The sequence below is a fragment of the Muscardinus avellanarius genome (genome assembly GCF_963383645.1).
Source record: "Muscardinus avellanarius genome assembly, chromosome: 10".
Taxonomy (NCBI): Eukaryota; Metazoa; Chordata; class Mammalia; order Rodentia; family Gliridae; genus Muscardinus; species Muscardinus avellanarius.
In genome coordinates, this window is record NC_137796.1 from 18,089,337 (window position 1) to 18,110,647 (window position 21,311).

At 47.8% G+C, this 21,311-nt stretch overlaps 1 protein-coding gene across 2 annotated transcripts in view; it reads right to left on the reverse strand.

Moving 5' to 3' along the window:
- Positions 1 to 282: 282 nt before the first annotated feature.
- Positions 283 to 21,311, reverse strand: part of DUS2 (dihydrouridine synthase 2) — a gene marked incomplete at both ends in the record, with an annotated part of 34,682 nt that continues 13,653 nt past the window's right edge. For both annotated transcript variants that reach the window (XM_080704504.1, XM_080704503.1), the window contains 10 exons: positions 283 to 517; positions 718 to 791; positions 1,716 to 1,803; positions 4,433 to 4,582; positions 6,636 to 6,757; positions 9,752 to 9,920; positions 11,499 to 11,585; positions 14,469 to 14,539; positions 14,719 to 14,784; positions 17,487 to 17,534. In XM_080704504.1, the coding sequence (XP_080560630.1) occupies positions 283 to 517; positions 718 to 791; positions 1,716 to 1,803; positions 4,433 to 4,582; positions 6,636 to 6,757; positions 9,752 to 9,920; positions 11,499 to 11,585; positions 14,469 to 14,539; positions 14,719 to 14,784; positions 17,487 to 17,534 (1,110 nt within the window). The remainder of the gene's footprint in view (positions 518 to 717; positions 792 to 1,715; positions 1,804 to 4,432; positions 4,583 to 6,635; positions 6,758 to 9,751; positions 9,921 to 11,498; positions 11,586 to 14,468; positions 14,540 to 14,718; positions 14,785 to 17,486; positions 17,535 to 21,311) is intronic.

Genomic DNA, 21,311 nt, shown 5'->3' on the forward strand with positions numbered 1-21,311 from the left:
GTCCAGTGGCAGGTTGGATAGGAACCACCTGAAAACTTCTTGTTTTCAAAGAAAACATTCAGATCAATGGGAACTTGGCCCTGACCTCAGACCTTCCAGGGAAGATGGGATCCACCCCTGGGCACTCCTTGGCCTGTGCTCCAGACTGATGGCCTACGTCTGGACCTCTATTCCTGCCAGGCGGGGCCAGCAAATTGTCCAACAGCATCTGGATCATGCTCTGGTAACTAGGCTGCCTTAGGGCCAGACCCAGGGAAGGGGTGACCAGGGTAGGGACAGTGGTCACCAGCCTTCCAAGGGGCTCTCTTCACTTCTCAAGGCTACCAAGGGCTTCTTGCATAGCTCCCCAGGAGGTGTTGGCTCCTGGCCCCCGGGGCCTCCAGGGTCTTGGTCAGGAGCCTCACGCTTGCGCTTGTGCAAAGAAGAGCTCTCCTCATCCAGCCGCCCCTCAGGGAGACCCCGACTTCGCAGACAGACGATGGCTGCAGTCTGCTCTGCCAGTTTCTTGGACTTGTCCCTAGGTAGATAAGGCAGAGGGCAATAAGGCAGGTGGGCAGGAAAAAAGGCCAGAAGGCCTGACTACACACCTTAGCAGAGATTCTGACATAAATAAGGGAACACCAGTGCCCATACACATCATCCACCCAGCCCTCCCAGACTATGCTGGATTCAGGACCTTCTGCCCCAAGCCTCATGCTCTCTGATGAGGAAACTCACCACAAGGTGGACTGGTACTTTTGCTCTGCAACAGTGACAACAGAGCAGAACAGGCGATCTAGAGGTCGTTGAACCTGGTGCAGAGAAAGCAAAGGAAACAGGGCTGGCTGCCCTGAAGGCCCACCTACCACATCATGGAAGGCAGATAAAGGGAAGTACTTCCAACCTAAGGCAAATGAAGGCTGCCTGAGCACACACTCCCCATGCAAAAGTGCCCAGTGTGTCTTCCAGGTAAAAAGTCAGACATACAAATTGACAATGACACTGAGTGTGTGTTCAGACTTCTGTCATGGACCTAAGCAAAGGAGCATCAGAGCCCTTAGGGACACATAACTATGAGGCCTCCTCCTATCAAGGAGGAATTTACCAGATGGCAAAGGGGTGAGAGAGGACAAGGGTGGGGGGCAGAGAAGACATCTCTGGCAGAGGGACCAGGTGATGTGGCTGGTGTGGAAGACTAAGGTTGAAACCTGAGGCAGTGAAGCATGTGGGAACCTCGTGCTCTGTACTGAGGGGCTGGGTCTTGACCCTCCAGACACTGGGGAGCTGATAACTGGAGCAAGGGAGACAGAGGCTATATTTGTTTTGGAAAAGTCACTCTGGCAGAAGGAGACACAAGGCCCAGAAGGTACAATCCTGGAGGCCAGGAGTCTGGAAGAGGCAGAGTAGCCTAAACAAGGCCTGGCCACGGGGACCAAAGGAAGTGAAGCAAGACTATCTTAAGGTTTCTACCCCAGGGTCCCATGCCCAAGCCCCAATTCTACACCCCATTGGCTGGGGCCCAATCCAAAGACATCTGCCAGATTGGACAACAGGCCAAGGTTAAAATCAGCAACTGACCCAGCCACCAGCAACTTCTGCACACCTATAGAGAACAAGGCCAGATAAAACCAAGCAGCTTGGTACTGAGGGTATAAGATGTGGGTGTGCTGGGGAGAAGGCACCAGCCAGAGGAGTGCTGTGGCTTGCTGCAGGGCAGGCCATAGCCAGGAACTCACAGTTTCATACACAGGCTGTGCCAGCTTCTCCTTCCGACACCACTCCAGCAAGCACATCTTGGGGGTGATCTGGGGTGGGTACACTCTCCTGGGGAAAGGAGGGGAAGTAGTCAGGGACCACCCACCGTCTCAACTCCTTCCCTCAGTTCCCAAATAGGAACCACTCAGCTCCCAAATAGGAAGCACAGCAACTGAGAAACAAGGCTGCTGCCTTAAGGCTCCTGTGCTTGCTCACTTGGGCTCCCGTTGCTGTTCTCCCAGCAGTTGGAGTCTAAATTCTATCTAAAGGGAAGAGGAAAGCCGGGTGTGGTGTAATCCCAGCATTTGGGAGCCTGAGACTGGAGGATTGCGGTTCACGGAAAGCTTCAACTACTTAGTATGGCCCTCCGCAACTTAGTGAGACCCTGTTTCAAAATAAGGAATAAAAATAGGGCAGGAGTTGTAGCTCGGAGATCGAATGCCCCTGGGTTCCATCACCAGACCTTCAAAAAAATAAAAAATAAAGGGAAGAGGGGCTTCAGCATGACTGGGAAATTCGGGGTGGGGAATCCCAGCACTCTGAGCTCCACCCTGAAAAAAGTCCTCAACAGCCAGGAAGGTCCAGTTTGCCTCTCAAAACAAGATCAGAGGGAGTGAGCAGAGGTGGGGAACATAGGTGGCCACACAATGGCCTCAGGAATCTAGCTCAGTGCCCACTCTGATTCTGTCTGCCATGTGTCAGGATAATCTGTTGCTGCCTAAGACACAACAGATTCTGACAGGGTGACAAGAGTGGAAAGGACATGTTCGAACTTCCCACTGGAAGCTCCTCTACTCCAAGCTCTTGCCAGATAAGAATGGCTCCTGGTCTGGGATTGGTGACTAAAGAAAAGCTCCTATCAGGTGGCAGAGGGCACCGTTCAAAGCTGAGCTGCAATCTGAGGCAAGAGGCAGCTTGAAGCCACTTCTGTCTAGAGAGGACACCACAGGGCTGGCGGGGGGCAGTTGGCATAAGTAGGGGTGCAGAGTCACATAAGGTTGAGGCTCCTAGAGTTATTGGAGAATTCCATGTAGGCAGCCAGCTCCTCAAGGCCAGGGGAAAAGCACAGTCATTTAGGAACCAGAAACAAGACCCCCTGCCCCAAGTCGCAGGAAGGGATGGGTCAGGGAAAAAGGAGAGTTCAGTCACCCTTGGACAACATGTATACCATCAAACAGTGCTGCCTGGGCTTTCAGGGACTGTCTTTCCTAAAAGTACCTTCTTTTCTTGTATGCATGGTACTAGGGATTAAACCCAGGGGCATTCTACCTCTGAGCTACTCCCCCTGCCCTATTTTTTATTCTTTATTTTGAAACAGGGTCTCACTAAGTTGCAGAGGGCCTCACTAAGTAGCTGAGGCTGTCCGCGAACCGCTATCCTCCTGTCTCAGCCTCCGGAATGCTGGGATTACAAGTGTGCGCCACCACTCCTGGCTTATTATTTATTTATTTATTTATTTATTTATTTATTTATTTATTTAGTGGTAGTGGGGTTCCTAGAAGCCCTTCTACCTCTGGGCTACACTCCCAGACCTATTTTTTATATTTTTGAAACAGGGTCTCCTAAGCCAGTGAGTGCGGCTGGCTTCGAACCTGCGCGATCCTCCTGTGTCCGCCTCCCAAGTGCGGGGATTACAAGCGTTCGCCACCACGCCCAGCTTATTTTTTATTTTAAAATAAGGTCTTACACCGGGCGTGGTGCTGCACGCCTGTAATCCTCATGCTTGAAAGGCGGAGACAGGAGGATCGCACAGGTTCGAAGCCAGCCATGCTGGCTTAAGAAACCCTGTTTCCAAATAAAATATAAAATAGGTCTAGGAGTGTAGCCCAGAGGTAGAAGGCCCCTGGATTATTCCATTCCTAGTACCACCACCAAAAAAAAAAAAAAAAAAAAAGAGACCCTGTTTCCAAATAAAAATATAAAATAGGTCTGGGAGTGTAGCCTGGAGGTAGAAGGGCTTTCAGGAATCCCAGTACCACCAAAAAAAATAAAATAAAATAAGGTCTTACTAAGTAGCTGAGGCTGGCTGCAAACCTGCGACCCATCTCAGCCTCCTAAGAACTGGGATTACAAGTGTGAGGCACTACGCCCAGCTCAAGTACCTTTTTTTTTTCCCCTGGTACTGGGGATGGAACCCAAGGATCCAAGGATATTCGATCTCCGAGCTATACCCCCAGCCCTTTTTTTATTCTTTATTTTGAAACAGGGTCACACTGAGTTTCAAAGGGCCTAAGTAGTAGCTGAGGCTGTCTGTGAACCACAATTTTCCTGTCTCAGCCTCCCAAATATTGGGGTTACCAGCGTGTGTCACCACGCCCGACTTTCAAGTACCTTGGTACTGGGAGTGAAGCCCAGGGGCTTTTCTACCTCCGGGCTATACTCCCAGACCTATTTTATACTTTATTTGGAAAGGTTTCACTAAGTTGCTGAGAGCCTCACTAAGTAGCAAAGGCTGGCTTCAAACCTATGCAATCCTCTTGTCTCAGCCTCCCAAGCACTAGGATTACAAGTGTGCGCCACCACGCCGGGCTTCAAGTACCTTCTTTAGGATGCTGACAATTCAGAACAAGTTTCCAAACCAAGGAGACCTGTAGTCCTTACATTTGACTTGAATCATATACAGCAGCCAACATGCTGGCCCAATTAGACCCTAAGGAAACTGGCCCTAGCCCACAATAAGGACAAGTTGGAAACCTACCGATCAAATTTGACAGCCATCTTAATAATACCAGAGTTGTCTTCAGCAGGCTCCCTGGCTTCCTCTGGAGTCCTGGCCAAGAGCTCAGCCCTCCGGGCATCCAGTTCCCGTGTAGTCTCCTCATAGAAGGCACCAAGGCCAAAGGCCTCACTGTGGATGGAGAAACAGGACATGGAAGGCACCTTAGCAGAGAAGCATTCAGGGTACTGCCGAAGCCCAGGCCAACTGAGAAATTTCCACACCACACATACCAAAATGCCAGTAAGACCTGGCCAGCAGAAAGTGCCTCCTCCCCATCCCAGGATCAACCTGGACTAGAAGCTAGACTGTACATGCGAACCCAAGTGTGGACACTGGAGAGGAGCTCGCAGGGTACAAAAGTTTCTACAGGTCATTCCCACCACCTGCAGCATCTCTCCCAAGGATGACCGTACAGGTGGGTGTCATCAGCCAGGCATGCCTGAGCTGACCTCCACAAATCCAGAACTCAGGATGTGTGTAGTGGGCCCACGGGAAGAAGCGATGGAAGCCTGACCAGTGAGTGGCTCCCCACTTCCTGCCTGGCCACAAGCACTTGTCATGGGCCTCACCTGAATTGAGGAACCACTCTGTTATGGAGCTCAGACAGTACCAAGGTCTGGCTACTTAAGCTAAGTAGAGTAGGGACAGAATTAAGCTACGGGGGAGGAGGGTACTAGCAGGGCTTTTCCCTTCTGGGAGGCATCTTGAGGGCTAGAGGACCCCCAAACAGAAGGATCCCTAAGGGTGAATGGTTCCAGAAAGGCTTCTTGGAGGAGGGAGGATACAGCCAGCCAGGGGGAGATATTCTAGGCAGAGGATTGAGCAGGAGCACAGGTAAGGAGGTACAGAAACAGATGGGAGCCAGAAACAGGCTCAAGCGCCTGAGCTGGAAGTGCACCTGATCTAGAATATTGGGTGGGCTCTCAGCAGCATGATGCACATGGGTGCCGGTTCAGGCCAGGTTTGCCATTAGACAGCCCTACCTCTCCTGACCATTGGGTCCTAGCACTTTGGCATGTTACAAGCTTGTTAATGGAAAATCCCCTTCCTCCTCAGGAATTCCCAAGCCTTTGCATTCCTTCACTCTTCTAGTGTTCTACTTCCCAAAACCTTGCTGCAGAGATCAGTCCAGGGATAGAACATTCAACAGCTTTGAGAGTACCCCCACCATTTTTCTTTTTTTTTTTTTTGCAGGTTCAGGGATGGAACCCAGGGGCATTTGACCTCTGAGCTACACCCCCTGCCCTATTTTTTATTCTTTATTTTGAAATAGGGTCTCACTAAGTTGCAGAGGGCCTCACTAAGTAGCTCAGGCTGTCCGTGAACTGTGATCCTCCAGTCTCAGCCTCTCAAATGCTGGGATTACAAGCATGTGCCACCATGCCCAGCTTCCCCCCCCACCCCTTAGTTTTGGTGGTACTGGGGTTCCTGGAAACCCTTCTACCTCCGGCTTACACTCCCAGACCTATTTTCTATATTTAATTTGGAAACAGGGTCTCTTAAGCCAGCGAGGCTGGCTTCAAACCTGCGCAATCCTCCTGTCTCTGCCTCCCAAGCATGGGGATCACAAACATGCGCCACCACACCCGGCATTGGCTCCCCACTTTTTAAAAAAATTTTTTGCAGTACTGGGGATGGAACCCAGGGGTATTCTACCTCTGAGCTACACCCCCAGCCCTACTTTTTTTTTATTCTTTATTTTGAAACAGGGTCTCACTGAGTTGCAAAGGGCCTCGCTAAGTAGTAGCTGAGGCTGCCACGAAATGTGATCCTCCTGTTACAGCCTCCCAAATGCTGGGGTTAAAAAGTATGCACCAAACAGGCGTGGTGGCGCACGCTTGTAATCACCACGCTTGGGAGGCAGAGACAGGAGGATCACGCAGGTTCGAAGCCAGCCGTGCGGGCTTAAGAGACTCTGTTTCCAAATAAAAATATAAATATAGGTCTGGGAGTGTAACCCGGAGGTAGAAGGGTTTCCAGGAACCCCAGTACCACCACCAAAAAAAAGCATGTACTACTCTGCCCGGCAGTACCCCCTTCTGTAAGGCAAAGCTACACCACCATCCTACTGGCCCATGCCCAGAAGCAGGTTCCCTGGTTCCCCAGCTGAGTCAGCTTAGGGCTCAAAGTCAAGCCCAAACAACATAGGCAAGACAGACAGATGGGCCATTGTCCCTCTTACCAAATTTCCTGGGAAGACTGGGCAGCGTGGAGCAACTTTCCCTGGGGCGACTCCAACTGTTCCCGCAACATCTGGCACAAGCAGTACTTGGTGTTGGTGTAGTGGTTGTCATACTGGATGGCCTGAGAAGAGAATTGGTGTGAGCCCATCTGTGGCAACAGGTAATAAGACCTGAGCCAGCTGACACTGGTGGTCAAAGATCATCCAAGGGGGCATCAGAGGTGTCCCTGCAATCAAGGCAATGTGTCCCCAGAAGAAGCACCTCCATCCTGCCATCTCTTCAAACTAGTGGAACAAAGCTTGGGTGTCACAGCCAAGACCCACCATCAGAAACACTCTCCTGGACAAGCTGTGTGAAATCCAGAAGTACAAAGATACCCCCTCTGCTCCTGCCACCACAGCTTCCATAGAGAACCTACTATTAAGCATCCTCCAGGGCAGGGAAAGAGAATAGACCAAATTCTGTCATGGCAGGTCCAGCCCCAGGACAGGAAAGAGATTCTTCTATTTCTTAGAACCTGGGGGAACACGTTCCTTCAGAACATCTTGCTACCCTCTTTCCAAATTCCCCTAATGGGTAGGGCACAGCCCCATTTACCAAGTGCACTGGCACATGTAACCTGTCACTTCATGTCTCTACACAAATGAGAGGTACAGCCATTATTCAACTCCACACCCTGAGAAGTAAGGCCCAAGGAGGCAAGATGATTGCTCAGAGAAACCATGGATACACACCTGGCCGGGGGTGGGGCAGGAGAACAGCAATGGGTGAAGACTGCCAGCATAGTCCTTCAGCTCCCCCCCTCCACTGTTCTAGAACCTCCATCTGGGCCTATGTCATCAGTGCCTGGCATAGGTGCCATGGCACATTCAGGTAAAAGTGGGAAATAAATGGGTAAGCCCCAGCCAGCGGCAGAGCCATGATTCAGCTTGTTTGGGCCAGAAGGCACCTGGCTGGACCAGAAGCAGCTCTGCTGACGCTGGAGGCCACTCCCTTTCTCCGTGACAACATACCCTCTTCAAGGCTGCCAAGGGACGGCTGAGCAGGAATGATAACATCACCTTTCACCCAGTGAGCAGGCTCAGACTGCTGAACATGTCTTCCCGGCCACACACTTGCCAGCTGGCCTGAAGAGCTGGACAGCTGACCTGGATGAAGCAAAGCCCCTAGCCTCTAGCTGACCTAGACTGCTAGGGAGCCAATGGTCACTGACCTGCCCCACAGGATAGCCAGAACCAAGTGGATGAGGGCCGCAGCACTGGGAAAGGAAGGCTCCCAGACAGGCTGCCCAGCTCTGGACACAAACCTCAAGGTGTCCTACCATCCCCACTTTCCTCAGTCCTGGGAAAACCCAGATGCCAAGGCCCTGGCATGGAGAGGGCACAGGTAGTCCCATGTAGGAGTGAGCCCAGGACTGAAAAGGAGGGTGGAAGTCTGCTCTGGGAAAGGACGGCACCCTCCACGGAGGTCCAGCACACTGAAGAATTTGAGAACTACTGTCTGCCTGTAGAAATGTGTGGCTGATTAGAGTCCCAAAGAGTCCCAGGGCTCTGCCAAAGGGACAGGACCAGCGAATTCATCAAAAAAAATTCACTTGAGCCAGACATAGTGGCACATGTCTGTAATCCCAGTACTTGGGAATCACAGGTTTGAGGCCAGCCTCAACAACTTAGCACGATCCTTAGCAACTAAACTAAAAATATGCTGGGTGTGGTGGTAATCCCAGTAGTTGGGAAGCTGAGAAAGGAGGATTGTGGGTTCAAAGCCAGCCTCTGCAACTTAGTGAGACCATGTTTCCAAACCAAAAAAATAAAATAGGGCTGGGGGGTATAGCTCAGAGGTAGAATGCCCCTGTGTTCAACCCCTAGCACCACAAAAAATAAAATAAAATAAAAATAAAAAATAAGCTGGGCATAATGGCACACACTTGTAATCCTAGTACTTGAGATACTAAGAAAAGGAGAATCTCAAGTGTGTGGCCAGTCTCAGCAACTTATAGTGAGGCTCTCTGCAACTTAGTGAGACCTTGTTTCAAAATAAAAAATCAAACGAGTGGGAATGTAGCTCAGAGGTAGAAAGTCCCTGGGTTCCATTCCCAGTACCAGAAAAAATAAATATAAAAATAAAAAGGGCTGGTGGTGTAGCTCAGATAGTGTCATTGGGTTCAATCCCCAGTACCAAAAAAATTCCATTGCAAAAAAAAAAAAAAAAAGAATTCTAACACTATCATCAAGCTTCCAGTGAGAAACTTTCAGAAAAAAAACTATTCTCAGTCAGGTGTGGTGATATATGTCTATAATCCCGGTACTTAAGAGACTGAGATAAGAGGATTGCAGGTTTGAGGCCAGCCTCAGCAACTTAGTGAAGCCCTCTGCAACTTAGTGAGACCCTGTTTCAAAATAAAAATAAAAAAGGGTTGGGATGTAGCTCAGAGGCTGAATGCCCCCAACTTCAATTTTCAGTATCACAAAAATAAAATAAAATAAAACAGTGCCAGGTGTGTAGCCAGAGGTAAAATCCCTGAGTTCAATCCCCATATCTCTCACACACACACACACACACACACACACACACACACACACACACAGAGGCTATTCTCTAACATGCAAAGTATCCTGAGAATTAACAATAGAAAAGTTCTAGAAGTGATTTTGATGCCTGAATCAAATCAGGTGAGAAGTCTCCATAGAGATAATCTATTCCCAACAACTACAATGGTTCCTGCTGGTTGCAGGTGCACCTGTGCAAATCTATAGGGATGCCTAGAATCAGTGACAGAACCCCTCTGTCTTGTGAGTGGGCGTGTGTATGTATGGAGTGTGAGGAAGAAAGAAAACAATGTCATGCATTTGGGGTCAGCAGCATCTTGGGTGCAGAGGTTCTTGCTATGATTCCCACACCTCTGGAAGCTATAGAAGGAGGTGATGGTAGAAGCACACATCCCAGCATCCTCTCTTTACAGGGCAGCTGGGGAGACCCAATGCTGCACTACAAGAGCTAAAAGGGAAAGGAGAGGAGCAAGGCTGTCAGCAGCTGGAGGCCCCCACAATATGCTCTCTGCTGAAGTGTGGCAGAGAATAAGAAATAGTGGCTTTTAAAAGGTGCAGAGACGTACATATCTGATGTATTTCTGCATGACCTCCGTCAGGGGCCGCAGACCCTCTTTGAGGAAGATAGACGGGTTCCACATGGCTGCTCGGGCCAGCATGACGGAAGAGGCAGCTGTGGCTCGCCGAAATTCCTCTATGTCTAAATGTTGCTGGATGTGGTCGTGAGATCCTCCACTGAAAAGCAACAAGAGGGTTAGGATGTCCCCATCATAGAATGTACCAACATTTTCTGAAAAAGGCAACTCCCAAACTTACCACTCATTAACAATGTGGCTTTGACCAAATCCCTTCAGCTATTAGAACTTCAGCAAAGTGGAAATTATGATACATACCTCGTTATTCAGTTAGGAGGACTGAGACAATATATGTAAAGTCTTTTAAATCATACCTGGCACTTTTTTTGGTGGTGATACTGGGAATTAAACCCAAGGATGTGCTATCTCTGAGCTACACTCCCAGCCCTACTTTAATTTTAAAACAGGGTTTCACTAAGTTACCAATTATTATTATTTATTTATTTTATTTTTGCAGTACTGGGAATTGAATTCAGGGCCATTCTACATCGGAGCTGCACCCCCAGCCCTATTTTTTATTCTTTATTTTTGGAACAGGGTCTCACTGAGTTGTGGGGAGTAGCCATGAATATGTGATCCTCCTATTTCAGCCTCCCAAATATTGGGATTACAAGCGTGCACCACCACACCCAGTGGCCTCCAATTTATGATCCTCCTGTCTCAGTCTCCCAAGTACCAGGATTACAAGCATGTGCCACTGCACCTGACTCCTTAAAGTGTGTGTGTGTTACTAGGGATTGAACCTGGAACATTCTCTCTTATTTACCCTGCAGCCCTTCTTATTTTTTATTTTGAAACAAAGTCTGGCTAAGTTGATGAAGGTCTTGCTAAAATGCTGCAGCTAGCCAGGCATGGTGGCGCACGCTTGTAATCCCTGCACTTGGGAGGCAGAGACAGGAGGATCGCGTTGGTTCGAAACCAGCCTCACTGTTTCCAAATAAAAAATATAAAAATAGGTCTGGGAGTATAACCCAGAGGTAGAAGGGTTTCCAGGAACCCCAGGACAAAAACAAAAAACAAAAAACAAAAACATGCTGCAGCTAACCTGGAATCTGCAATTCTCCTGTCTCAGCCTCCCAAGTACTGGAATTATAGACCTGTGCCATTATGCCTGGCTCTTATAGGGGTGTGTGTGTGTGTGTGTGTGTGTGTGTGTGTGTGTGTGTGTATTACTAAGAACTGAACCCAGGGATGTTCTACTTTTGAGCACCCCACCCCACCCCTTTTTTTTTTTTGCGGTACTAGAGATGGAACCCAGGGACATTCTATCTCCGAGCTACACCCCCAGCCCTATTTGTTATTCTTTACTTTGAAAAAGAGTTAGAGTTGCAAAGGGCCTCACTAAGTAGTAGCTGAGGCTGTCCTCGAACTGCAATCCTCCTGCCTCAGCCTCCCAAATGCTGGGATTACAAGCATGCGCCACCATGCCCAGCTTTTTATTTTGAAAGAGTCTCACTAGGTTACTGAGTCTCACTAAGAAGCTGAGGCTAAGCACAAACCTGCGATCCTCCTGTCTCAGCCTCCCAAGTACTGGGATTACAAGCATGTGCCACCATACACAGTTTTAGTCATTTTTTTATTGCTCTCTCATACCATTTATTTTATGTCTGCTGAAGTACTTTCTTAAAGAGTTAGGACATAAAATAAAAGTAAAGGAGGAAAAAGGGAGGAGGCTTACTTGGCTATGACAGGAATAGAGAGGGTTTCAGCAATGGCCTTGATGACTTCACAGCTGACAGGGTGCTGAGGTCGCTCCTCCCGCTTCCTTTAAAAGAAGAAGAGATGGGGCTCACATGAGGTTACCGTAGCCAAACCCTACCTCTCCCCTCCCGCAACTAACCCTCAGAAAGCTTAGGGAGCAATGTGGCATTCGGTATAGTTGGCAGGCAATGGCCTCCCTAGGCTGAGGCGTGGAACTCTGATACGGGCAAAAGTAGCCTCCATCCATGCAGAGCAGGCAAGTCCAACTCTCAGAGACCTATAGGCGAGGCATGGCTGCTGGGGGCCAATGTGGGTGGCTGGCTCCCAGGGTCACACTGCTTTTCCCTGACTTCCCCTTGTCTCTGTCAGAGATGAGAGACAGTGCCATAAGAATGCTGTCCCTACTGTCCCAGGCCTGCCCTTCCCCAGAGACCAGGAACAGCTGCCACTGCTCAGACTGGCCACTCCCACACAGCTGCTATGCTGGGGCCAAGCTACACAGCTGATCCTGGGGAAAAACACCTGACACAGGGTAGGTGGCTCCATGCCCAGGGCAGCCAGGGGGCCACAGACCATGGATGTCACGACAAGCCACAGGGGAGGCAGGACACTTCTTGGAGCCCCTTCTTCCAAGGTCAACTGCAAGAAGTTCTTATGCATGAGTAAGTAAGTCTTTAGGACACCGAGCAAGGTAAGACCTGAGTGATGCTCAGAGTCAAGCAAGAAAGATGGTTGATCGGGTCTTCTCCCTCCCTCCCTCCCTCCCTCCCTCCCTCCCTCCCTCCCTCCCTCCCTCCCTTCCTTTCTTTTGTGGTACTGGGGATGGAATCCAGGGGCTTTTTACCTCCGGGCTACACTTCCAAATCTATTTTTATATTTTATTAGAAACAGGGTCACCAGGTGTGGTGGCACACGCTTGTAATCTCTATGCTTGGGAGGCGAAACAGGAGGATGGCACAGGTTCGAAGCCAGCCTCAGCTACTTAGTGAGACCCTGTTTCCAAATAAAATATAAAATAGGTCTGGGAGTCTAGCCTGGAGGTAGAAAAGCCCCTGGGCTCCAGTACCACCAAAATAATAATAATAATAATAATAATAATAATAATAATAATAATATTAAAAGGGGAAAAAAGAAAAAAAAGAAACAGGATCTCATTAAGTTGCTGAGAACCTCACTCAGTAGCTGGGGCTGGCTTCAAACCTGTGTCATCCTCCTGTCTCAGCCTCCCAAGCGCGGGGATTACAAGAGTGCGCCACCATGCCCGGCTTGATCGGGTCTTTTCTAACAGTGTCTCCTCTGAGACATTAAAAGGACATTAAAAAAGCAAAAGTGACAGTCTCCTTTATCGTGTGCCAAGGCTTTTATTCAGAATGTTATAAAGGTTCTCGAAAACCCTACAAAGCAGAAATGATCTTACTTCCCAAATGAGGACTGTGGCATGGAGAGAGGTGATTTCCCCAAGGATATACAGCTAACAAGCTGCAGAGCCAGAGTTCAAACCCAGGCAGCTGGTGTCTGAAGCCTGCTGCCTCCAGGAGCAGAGAATATGTGCAGTGCTCACCTCCCCCTTCTGATTTCAAACCAAGCAGTTCTGCTTTTATTTGTTTGCTTATGGCACTGGGGATTGATTCCAAGGGCATTCTATCTCTGAACTACACCTCTGGCCCTATTTCTTATTTTAATTTTGAAAAACGGTCTCATTAGTTAAAAGTCTCACTACCTGCCAAGGCTGTCCTTGAACCTGCGATCCCCTTGTCTCAGCCTCCCAAGTACTGAGATTACAGGCTTGTGCCACCACACCTGGTTGCTTTGTTTTATATGTTGGAGCTCTGGGTGTCCTCTGAAAATGCCATGTAACAAACATACCCAGCAACCTGGGCTACTCTTATGTCTCCCAAGTCCCAAAGGAACACCACTCAGAGAAAATACGTCACCAACCAAAGTCCACTGTCCAGAATTCCTTACAAAAGAACATCTGGGGCATAAGGAGCAAGTTTGACTGAGAAAAGGAGAGGAAACTTCAGAAACACTTCAGCTCTCTGCAGAGAGCACATTACCTACAGACATAAGGACTGTTTAAAGCAGTCACTGGACAGCTGGCAGTCCAACAAAGGTAGGGAAAGATGCAGTGCCTTTAAAAGAACAGCCACCTCCCAGGCATGGTGGCGCACGCTTGTAATCCCCGCACTTGGGAGGCGGAGACAGGAGGATCGCGCAGGTTCAAAGCCAGCTGTGCTGGCTTAAGAGACCCTGTTTAAAAAAAAAAAAAAAATTGGTCCGGGAGTGTAGCCCGGAGGTACAAGGGCTTCCAGGAACCCCAGTACCAAAAAAAAAAAAAAAAAAAAAAAAAAAAGAATAGCCACCTGCCTGGTGTCATTCAAGGGAGAAGCCATTGTTCAATAAAGTGGAAAGAGAGCAATATTCAGAGTTTTTGTTTTTGGTGGTACTGGGGTCCTTGGAAGCCCTTCTACCTCCAGGCTACACTCCCATACCTATTTTATACTTTTTATTTGGAAACAGGGTCTCTTAAGCCAGCGTGGCTGGCTTAGAACCTGCGCAATCCTCCTGTCTCTGCCTCCTAAGCGCGGGGATTACAAGCGTGCGCTACCAAGCACAGCAAGAGTTTTAATTCCACCACTTCCTGGCTGCATAATACAATTTTGAACAAATCATTCCATCTCTACCACTTACACATCCTGTGGGTAGGGTATTTCTCCTCTTTGTCTCTCTAAAGCTCAGAGCAAGGCTCTGGTGCTCAATAAATTTGAACACAAATGCAAGCCCATTTAGGGTTTAAGTGCCCTCAGGACTCACAGGATGTGACAAAGCTAGGCAGAGGCAAGCAAAATATGTAGAAGAGAAGTTGTCACCTGGAATCTGGCAAGGGATTATGAAGGTGGCTGAGGAATCTCCCTGCCAATCAATCACCGGAAAAGCAACAGCTCACCTCCCATGAACTGCAATGGCAGCAATCCCAGTTCTTTCTATCCGCTTCACAAGGCTCAGAGTGTCTTCTAGCTGAGGAAGAGGATTATACAGGGTGTTTACCAAGGCCCCAGGGGAGCTCCTAAAGTGAGCTCAGCTCCACACCTTCCACCAAACCTATTTTAGCACCTCATGAATCATTCACACCCCCCAGTCCAACACCACCAGAGGGAAGGGACTTCATATGTAACGTTACACTCTTACACTCTTACCGATGGCAGAATGCGGATCTTGCAGGTCACAGGTCTGCATGTCCCTTTAACAAGAGTGCTGAGGATCTGCAAAGAGGAGCACAGAGAAGCACCTAAGTATTCTCGAACATAACACCACACTGCTTGCATGAAGTAGCTTTCCTACAGACCTGTGCTTTCCACTAATATGAACAGTGGTGGTACACACTTGTAATCCTGGCATTTGGGAGGCTGAGACCAGAGGATCGCGGTTCGCTACTTAGCGAGGCCTTCTGCAACTTAGCGAGACCCTGTTTCAAAATAAAGAATAAAAAATAGGGCAAAGGATGTAGCTCAGAAGTAGAATATCCCTGGGTTCAATCCCTGTAACACACACACACACACACACACACACACACACACACACACAAAAAAAAAAAAGGCCAGGCATGGGTGACATCCACCTATAGCCCCAGTACTTGGAAAGCTGAGACAGGAGGATCAATGGGTTCAAAGCCAGCCTCAGCAATTTAGCAATACCCTCAGCAATTTAGTGAGACCCTGTTTCCACATAAATAATAAAATAGGGCTGAAGATGTAGCTTGGTAGGTAGAATGCCCATGGATTCGATCCCTAGAACCACAAAAATAAATAAAATTAAGCCGGCGTGGTGGCACATGCTTGTAATCCCAGCATTCAGTAGGCTGAGACTGGAAGATCACAGTTCGCGGACAGCCTCAGCTTAGTGAGGCCCTCTGCAACTTAGTGAGACCCTGTTTCAAAATAAAGAATAAAAAATAGGAGATGTCAACCACTAAGCCAAGCATGGGAAGGAGGGATGGGGAGGGAACGGGGTGGGGATCGGGTAGGGGCTAACTGGGCGATGTGTGCATGTATGTCTACAAAAGTATTATTTTTATCCCATTATGATGTATGAATACAGTGCACCAATAAAAGAAAAAAAAAAGAAAAAAAATAGGGCAGGGGTTGTAGCTCAGAGGTCAAATGCCCCTGGGTTCCATCCCCAGACCCACAAAAAAAAATTAAATTAAATTAAAAATATTTTTGAAGACCTGGGGGTGTGGTTCAGAGATAGTGTACCTTTGTGAAAGAAAGAAAGAAAAAAAGAAAGGAAGGGAGGGAGGGAGGGAAGAAAACTATCACTGGGCATGGTGGTACATGCTTGTAATCCCAGGTACTCAAAATGCTGAGGCAGGAATATGGCAAGTTCGAGATCAGCCTGGGCAATTTAGCAAGCCCCTATCTCAAAGTAAAACGCAAAAGGGCTGGGGGTGTAGCTCAGTCCAATCCCTAATACCCAACTGAAAAAAAACCCACACCCTAAGAATGGTAAGGATACACTGTAGGCAGATTAAAGGGATACTATATGTGGCTGCACCAGGGAAAATGTGAAGGCTCACAGCCAAACACACATGGTGCTTGTCCAGCTGGACTAGAGGGACATACAGGCTTGAACAAGTCAGCACAAACCATGGCAGTTCTTACTGGTGAGTGTCCAGTCACTACACTCAGTGGGAAGCAGCAGGGGGCTCAAAGCCCAGACAGGGAAGTTGGGATGGAGGACAAAAGGGGAATGAAGGAGCTAAGAGCAGCGGCAAGCTAAGAGGGACTCATTAAACCTAGCTGCAGAGCTGGGCGTGGTGGCGCACGCTTGTAATCCCCGCGCTTGGGAGGCGGAGACAGGAGGATCGCGTAGGTTCGAAGCCAGCCTCAGCAACTTAGTGAGACCCTGTTTCCAAATTAAATATAAAAAATAGGTCTGGGAGAGCCGGGCGTGGTGGCGCACGCTTGTAATCCCCGCGCTTGGGAGGCGGAGACAGGAGGATCGCGCTGGTTTGAAGCCAGCCGCGCTGGCTTAAGAGACCCTGTTTCAAAAATATAAAATAGGTCTGGGAGTGTAGCCCGGAGGTAGAAGGGCTTCCAGAAACCCCAGTACCACCAAAAAAAAAAAAAAAGAAAAAATAGGTCTGGGAGTATAGCCCGGAGGAAGAAAGCCTCTGGGTTCCACCCCCAGTACCACCAAAAAAAGAAAAAGAAAAAGAAATAAATAAATTAATTAAATAAAATAAAAAACTAGCTGCAAAACCACCAGGGGGAGGGTGGTTCAGCTTGCCTCCTCTAACCTGGCTTGTGAGCGTCTCAAAGAGCTGTGTGGACTCTACCATTACTCGGGGCTCCCTTCTGCTCGAATACAGACCTCTGAGAGAGGCCCTGAACGCAGCACACATAGACACTGAGACTGGCCTCACCCCCGGCAGCCTCTGCTCTCATGAATCATCCCAGAAGGGAGAGAGACACATAGAGGAAGCGTCCGCTGAGTCCACAGGCTTTCTAGCTCAGTTTACATGTCCTAAGCTCTCAGCTTTTAGAGAATTCAAGGCTACGGTAGGCTGGCTCAAGGGTGCCCAAACCTGGCTGCAAATCAAAATCATTGGGAAGTTTTTAAAAAATTTTCCGTGTGCTGGGTGTGATGTCACATGTTTGTAATTCCAGTATATGGAAGGCTAAGACAGAACAGAAGTTTGAGAACAGCCTCAGTAATTTAATGAGACCCTGTTTCCAAATAAAAAAATAAATAGGGCCAGGGGTGTAGCTCAGAGGTAGAATGCCCCCCTGTGTTCAATCCCTAGTACCACACACACATGCACACATTAACACACAAATTTCAGGCACCAGGTCAAGAGGCCAGGTGGACTTCAGTAAGTCTGGAATAGGAAAAAGAGGCATGCCAGACCCCTCTAGTTCATGGTCATGTTTGAGGACCCTACTTTCACCCACACAGGACTTACCTTCTCGATATTGTCAGGGTCTGACAGCAGAGCAGCTCCCATTCCTCCCTGAGGAGAAGTACAAAGAAGGTTGTCTTACATCTGTGGGAGAAGGCCTCTCTCCATGACATGCAACACTGTGTGGTAACCTGGTAACCACCGTCCACTGCCAATAGCGTATCTCCAAACTAAGGAAGAAGACAGCAGCGGCCATGCCCACAGTAACAGGGATCAGTTTGATGAATTCTAGAAGTCATCATTCTGATCCCTTTGGTAAAAGCCTATGGATCTATCTAGGAACAATCAATCTATCTGGGTTGAGGCACCTTAATTCAATCTCTCAGCAGGGTGTGGTGGCACAAACCTGTAATCCCAGTACTGGGAGGCTGAGACAGGAGGATCACACATTTGAGGACTGCCTTAGTAAGATAGCAAGACTCTCAGCAACCTAGCAAGACCTTGTTTCAAAATAAAAAATAAGACGCTGGACATGGTGGTACATGCCTATAATCCCAGTACCTGAGAGGCTAAAACCAGAGGATTGCAAGTTCCAGGACAGCTTCGGCAATTCAGCAAGGCCCTCAGCAACCTAGCAAGATCCTATATTTTATTTATTTATTTTGCAGTACTGGGGATTGAACCCATGGGCATTCTACTTCCGAGCTATAACTCCCAGATCTATTTTTTAATTCTTTATTTTGAAACAGGTTCTAAATTGCAGAATGCCTTACTAAGTAATTAATGATGTCCGTGAACCTGCGATCCTCCTGTCTCAGCCTCCCAAGTACTGGGCTTACAAACCACCATGCCTAGCTCAAAAAATTTTTTTAAATAAAATAACAGGCCTGGAGGCCAGGAGCAGTGGCACACGCCTATAATCTCAGGATTTGGGAGACTGAAACAGGAGGATGACAGGTTCAAGGACAGCCTCAGCAATGTATTGAGACTCGCATCAACCTAGTGAGACCTTATTTTCAAAACAAAACTTAAAAAGGGCTGAGGGTAGCCAGGCACAGTGGCACACACTTGTAATCCCAGTACTTGGGAGGCTGAGACAAGAGGATCACATGTTTAGAGACAGTCTCACAAAGCAGTAAAACTCTCATCAACCTAGCCAGACCTCTTTTCAAAATAAAAATAAAACAGGCTGAAGACATAGGTCAGAAGTATAAAGACCCTGGGTTCAATACACATTACCACAAAAAATGAAAAAAAAAAATTAAAAAAAACAGGCCAAACTGGGCATGGGTGGCGTACACTTGTAATCCCAATACTTGGAAGGCTGAGACAGGAAGACTGCAGGTTTGTAGCCAGCCTCAGATACTCAGATACTTAGTGAGGCCCTCTGCAACTTAGTAAGACCTTGTTTCAAAATAAAGGCTAAAAAATCAGGCTAGAGAACAGCTTGGAGGTAGATGTTCCTGTGTTCAAACCCCAGTACCACAAAAAAAAAAAAAAGCCATTTCTACCCAGGCATGGTGGCATTGGCTTGTAATCCCAGTACTTGGGAAGCTGAGACAGGCGGATTGCAGGTTTGAGGCCAGCCTTAGATACTTAGGCCCCTGCAATTTATTGAGACTCTGTTTCAAAATAAAGAATAAATTGCTGGGCGGGCATGGTGGTGCACGCTTGTAATCTCTGCGCTTGGGAGGCGGAGATAGGAGGATCGCACTGGTTCGAAGCCAGCCTCACTGGCTTAAGAGACCCTGTTTCCAAATAAAAAAAATATAAAAATAAGTCTGGGAGTGTAGCCCGGAGGTAGAAGAGTTTCCAAGAACCCCAGTACCACAAAAACAAACAAACAAAAATAAAGAATAAAAAATCAAAGCTGGGCATGGAGGCCCACACTTGTAATCCCAGCATTTGGGAGGCTGAGACAGGAGGGTTGCGATTCATGGACAGCCTCAGCTACTACTTAGTGAGGCCCTCTGCAACTCTGTGAGACTCTGTTTCAAAGTAAAGAATAAAAAATAGGACTAGGGGTGTAGTTCGGAGGTGGAATGCCCCTGGGTTCCATCCCCAGTACTGCAAAAAAAAAAAAAAAAAGTCATTTCCACTTCCAGAGACAGACTATTCCAGACCTTATCTCTGGAAAGTACCCCTTTATCACAGCCTTCTCTGAAACTGTACTCCCAGTTTGCTACGTAAACCTCTTATATCCCCTGAAAAAAATAATAAAAATAAAATGGGGCTGGGATGTAGTTCAGAAGTACTATATCTCAGGGGTTCAATCCCCAGTACCACAAAGCAGGGGGGGGGGCGTTGGGCATGCACATGTGTAATCCCAGTGCTCCAGAGGCTGAGACAGGAGGACCACAGGTTCAAGAATAGCTTCAGTAACACAGTGAGACTCCCAGCAATTTAGCAAGACCATGCTTCAAAATATAAAGGATCAGGGGCGGTGGTACATGCCTGTAATCCAGTACTTAGTGAGACCCTGTTTCAAAATAAAATATAAAATAGGCTGGGCATGGTGGCACATGCTTGTAATCCCAGCACTTGGGAGGCTGAGACAGGAGGATCGCACAGGTTTGAAGCCAGCCTCAGCTACTTAGTGAGGCTTTTAGCACTTAGTGAGACCCTGTTTCCAAATAAAATATAAAGTAGGTCTGGGAGTATAGCCCAGAGATAGAAAGCCTCTGGGTTCCACCCCCAGTACCACCAAAATAAATAAATAAATAAATAAATAATAAAATAAAATAGTTCTGGGAGTGTAGCCTGGAGGTAGAAAGCCCCTAGGTTCCACCCCCAGTACTATAAAAAATAAAATATATAAGCTGGGCATGGTGGTGCTTGCTTGTAATCCCAGTACTTAGGAGGCTAAGATAGAAAGATCACAGATGGCTAGCCTCAGCTACTTGTGAGACCCTCTCCAACTTAGAGACCCTATTCCAAAATAAAGAATAAAAAATAGGGCTGGGAGTGTAGCTTGGAGGTAGAATGCCCCTGGGTTCTAGTCCCAGCACCACGAATAAATAAATAAACAAACAAATAAAAATAAAACAAAAAGGGCTAGGAGTGTATGTAAGTGGTAGAACCCTATTGTGTTCAATCTCCAGTACTACAGAGGGCTAAAAGAAAGAAAAAGAGTTCTTTCTTTGCAATGAGATCAAATCTACCTTCTTCCTCTCAATCCAACACTTGCTTCAGTAGCACCACCACAGCCAAGCCACCCAGAGGTATAAAGCCTGCCTAGGCTTTTCTGTACCAGCAACAAAGTGACGGTCCCAAGCACCATGCCAAAATTTGACAAAGCCCAGCAAACAGAAACCACCAGTGAATGTATGGAGCCACTTAAATCTCAGTAACAATAGCAGCTGCCTCCTGATGATGGGATTATTTACCAGTCTTATTTGTTTTTGCAAAACATAGAAGGATGGAACCCAGGGGCCTCTATACCCCAGCCGTATTTTATTTTTTACTTTGAAACAGGGTCTCATTAAGTTTCTGAGACTGGCTTCAAACCTGTGATCCTCCTGTCTCAGCTTCCCAAATGCTGGGTTGCAATTGTGTGCCACCACCCCAGCCATTATTTTATTTTTTATATTTTGAAACAGGGTCTCACTAAGTTGCAGAGGGCCTCACTAAATTGCTGAAGCTGGCTGTGAATCCGAAATCCTCCTGTCTCAGTTTCCCAATTACTGGGATTACAAATGTGCATGACCATGCCTGACTAATTTTTTTTTTTTTTTTTTTTTTTTTGCGGATCTGGGGATAGAACCCAGGGGCATTCTACCTCTGAGCTACACCTCCTGCCCTATTTTTTTTTATTCTTTATTTTGAAACCAGGTCTCACTGAGTTGCAGAGGGCCTCACTGAGTAGCTGAGGCTGTCCAGGAACTGCGA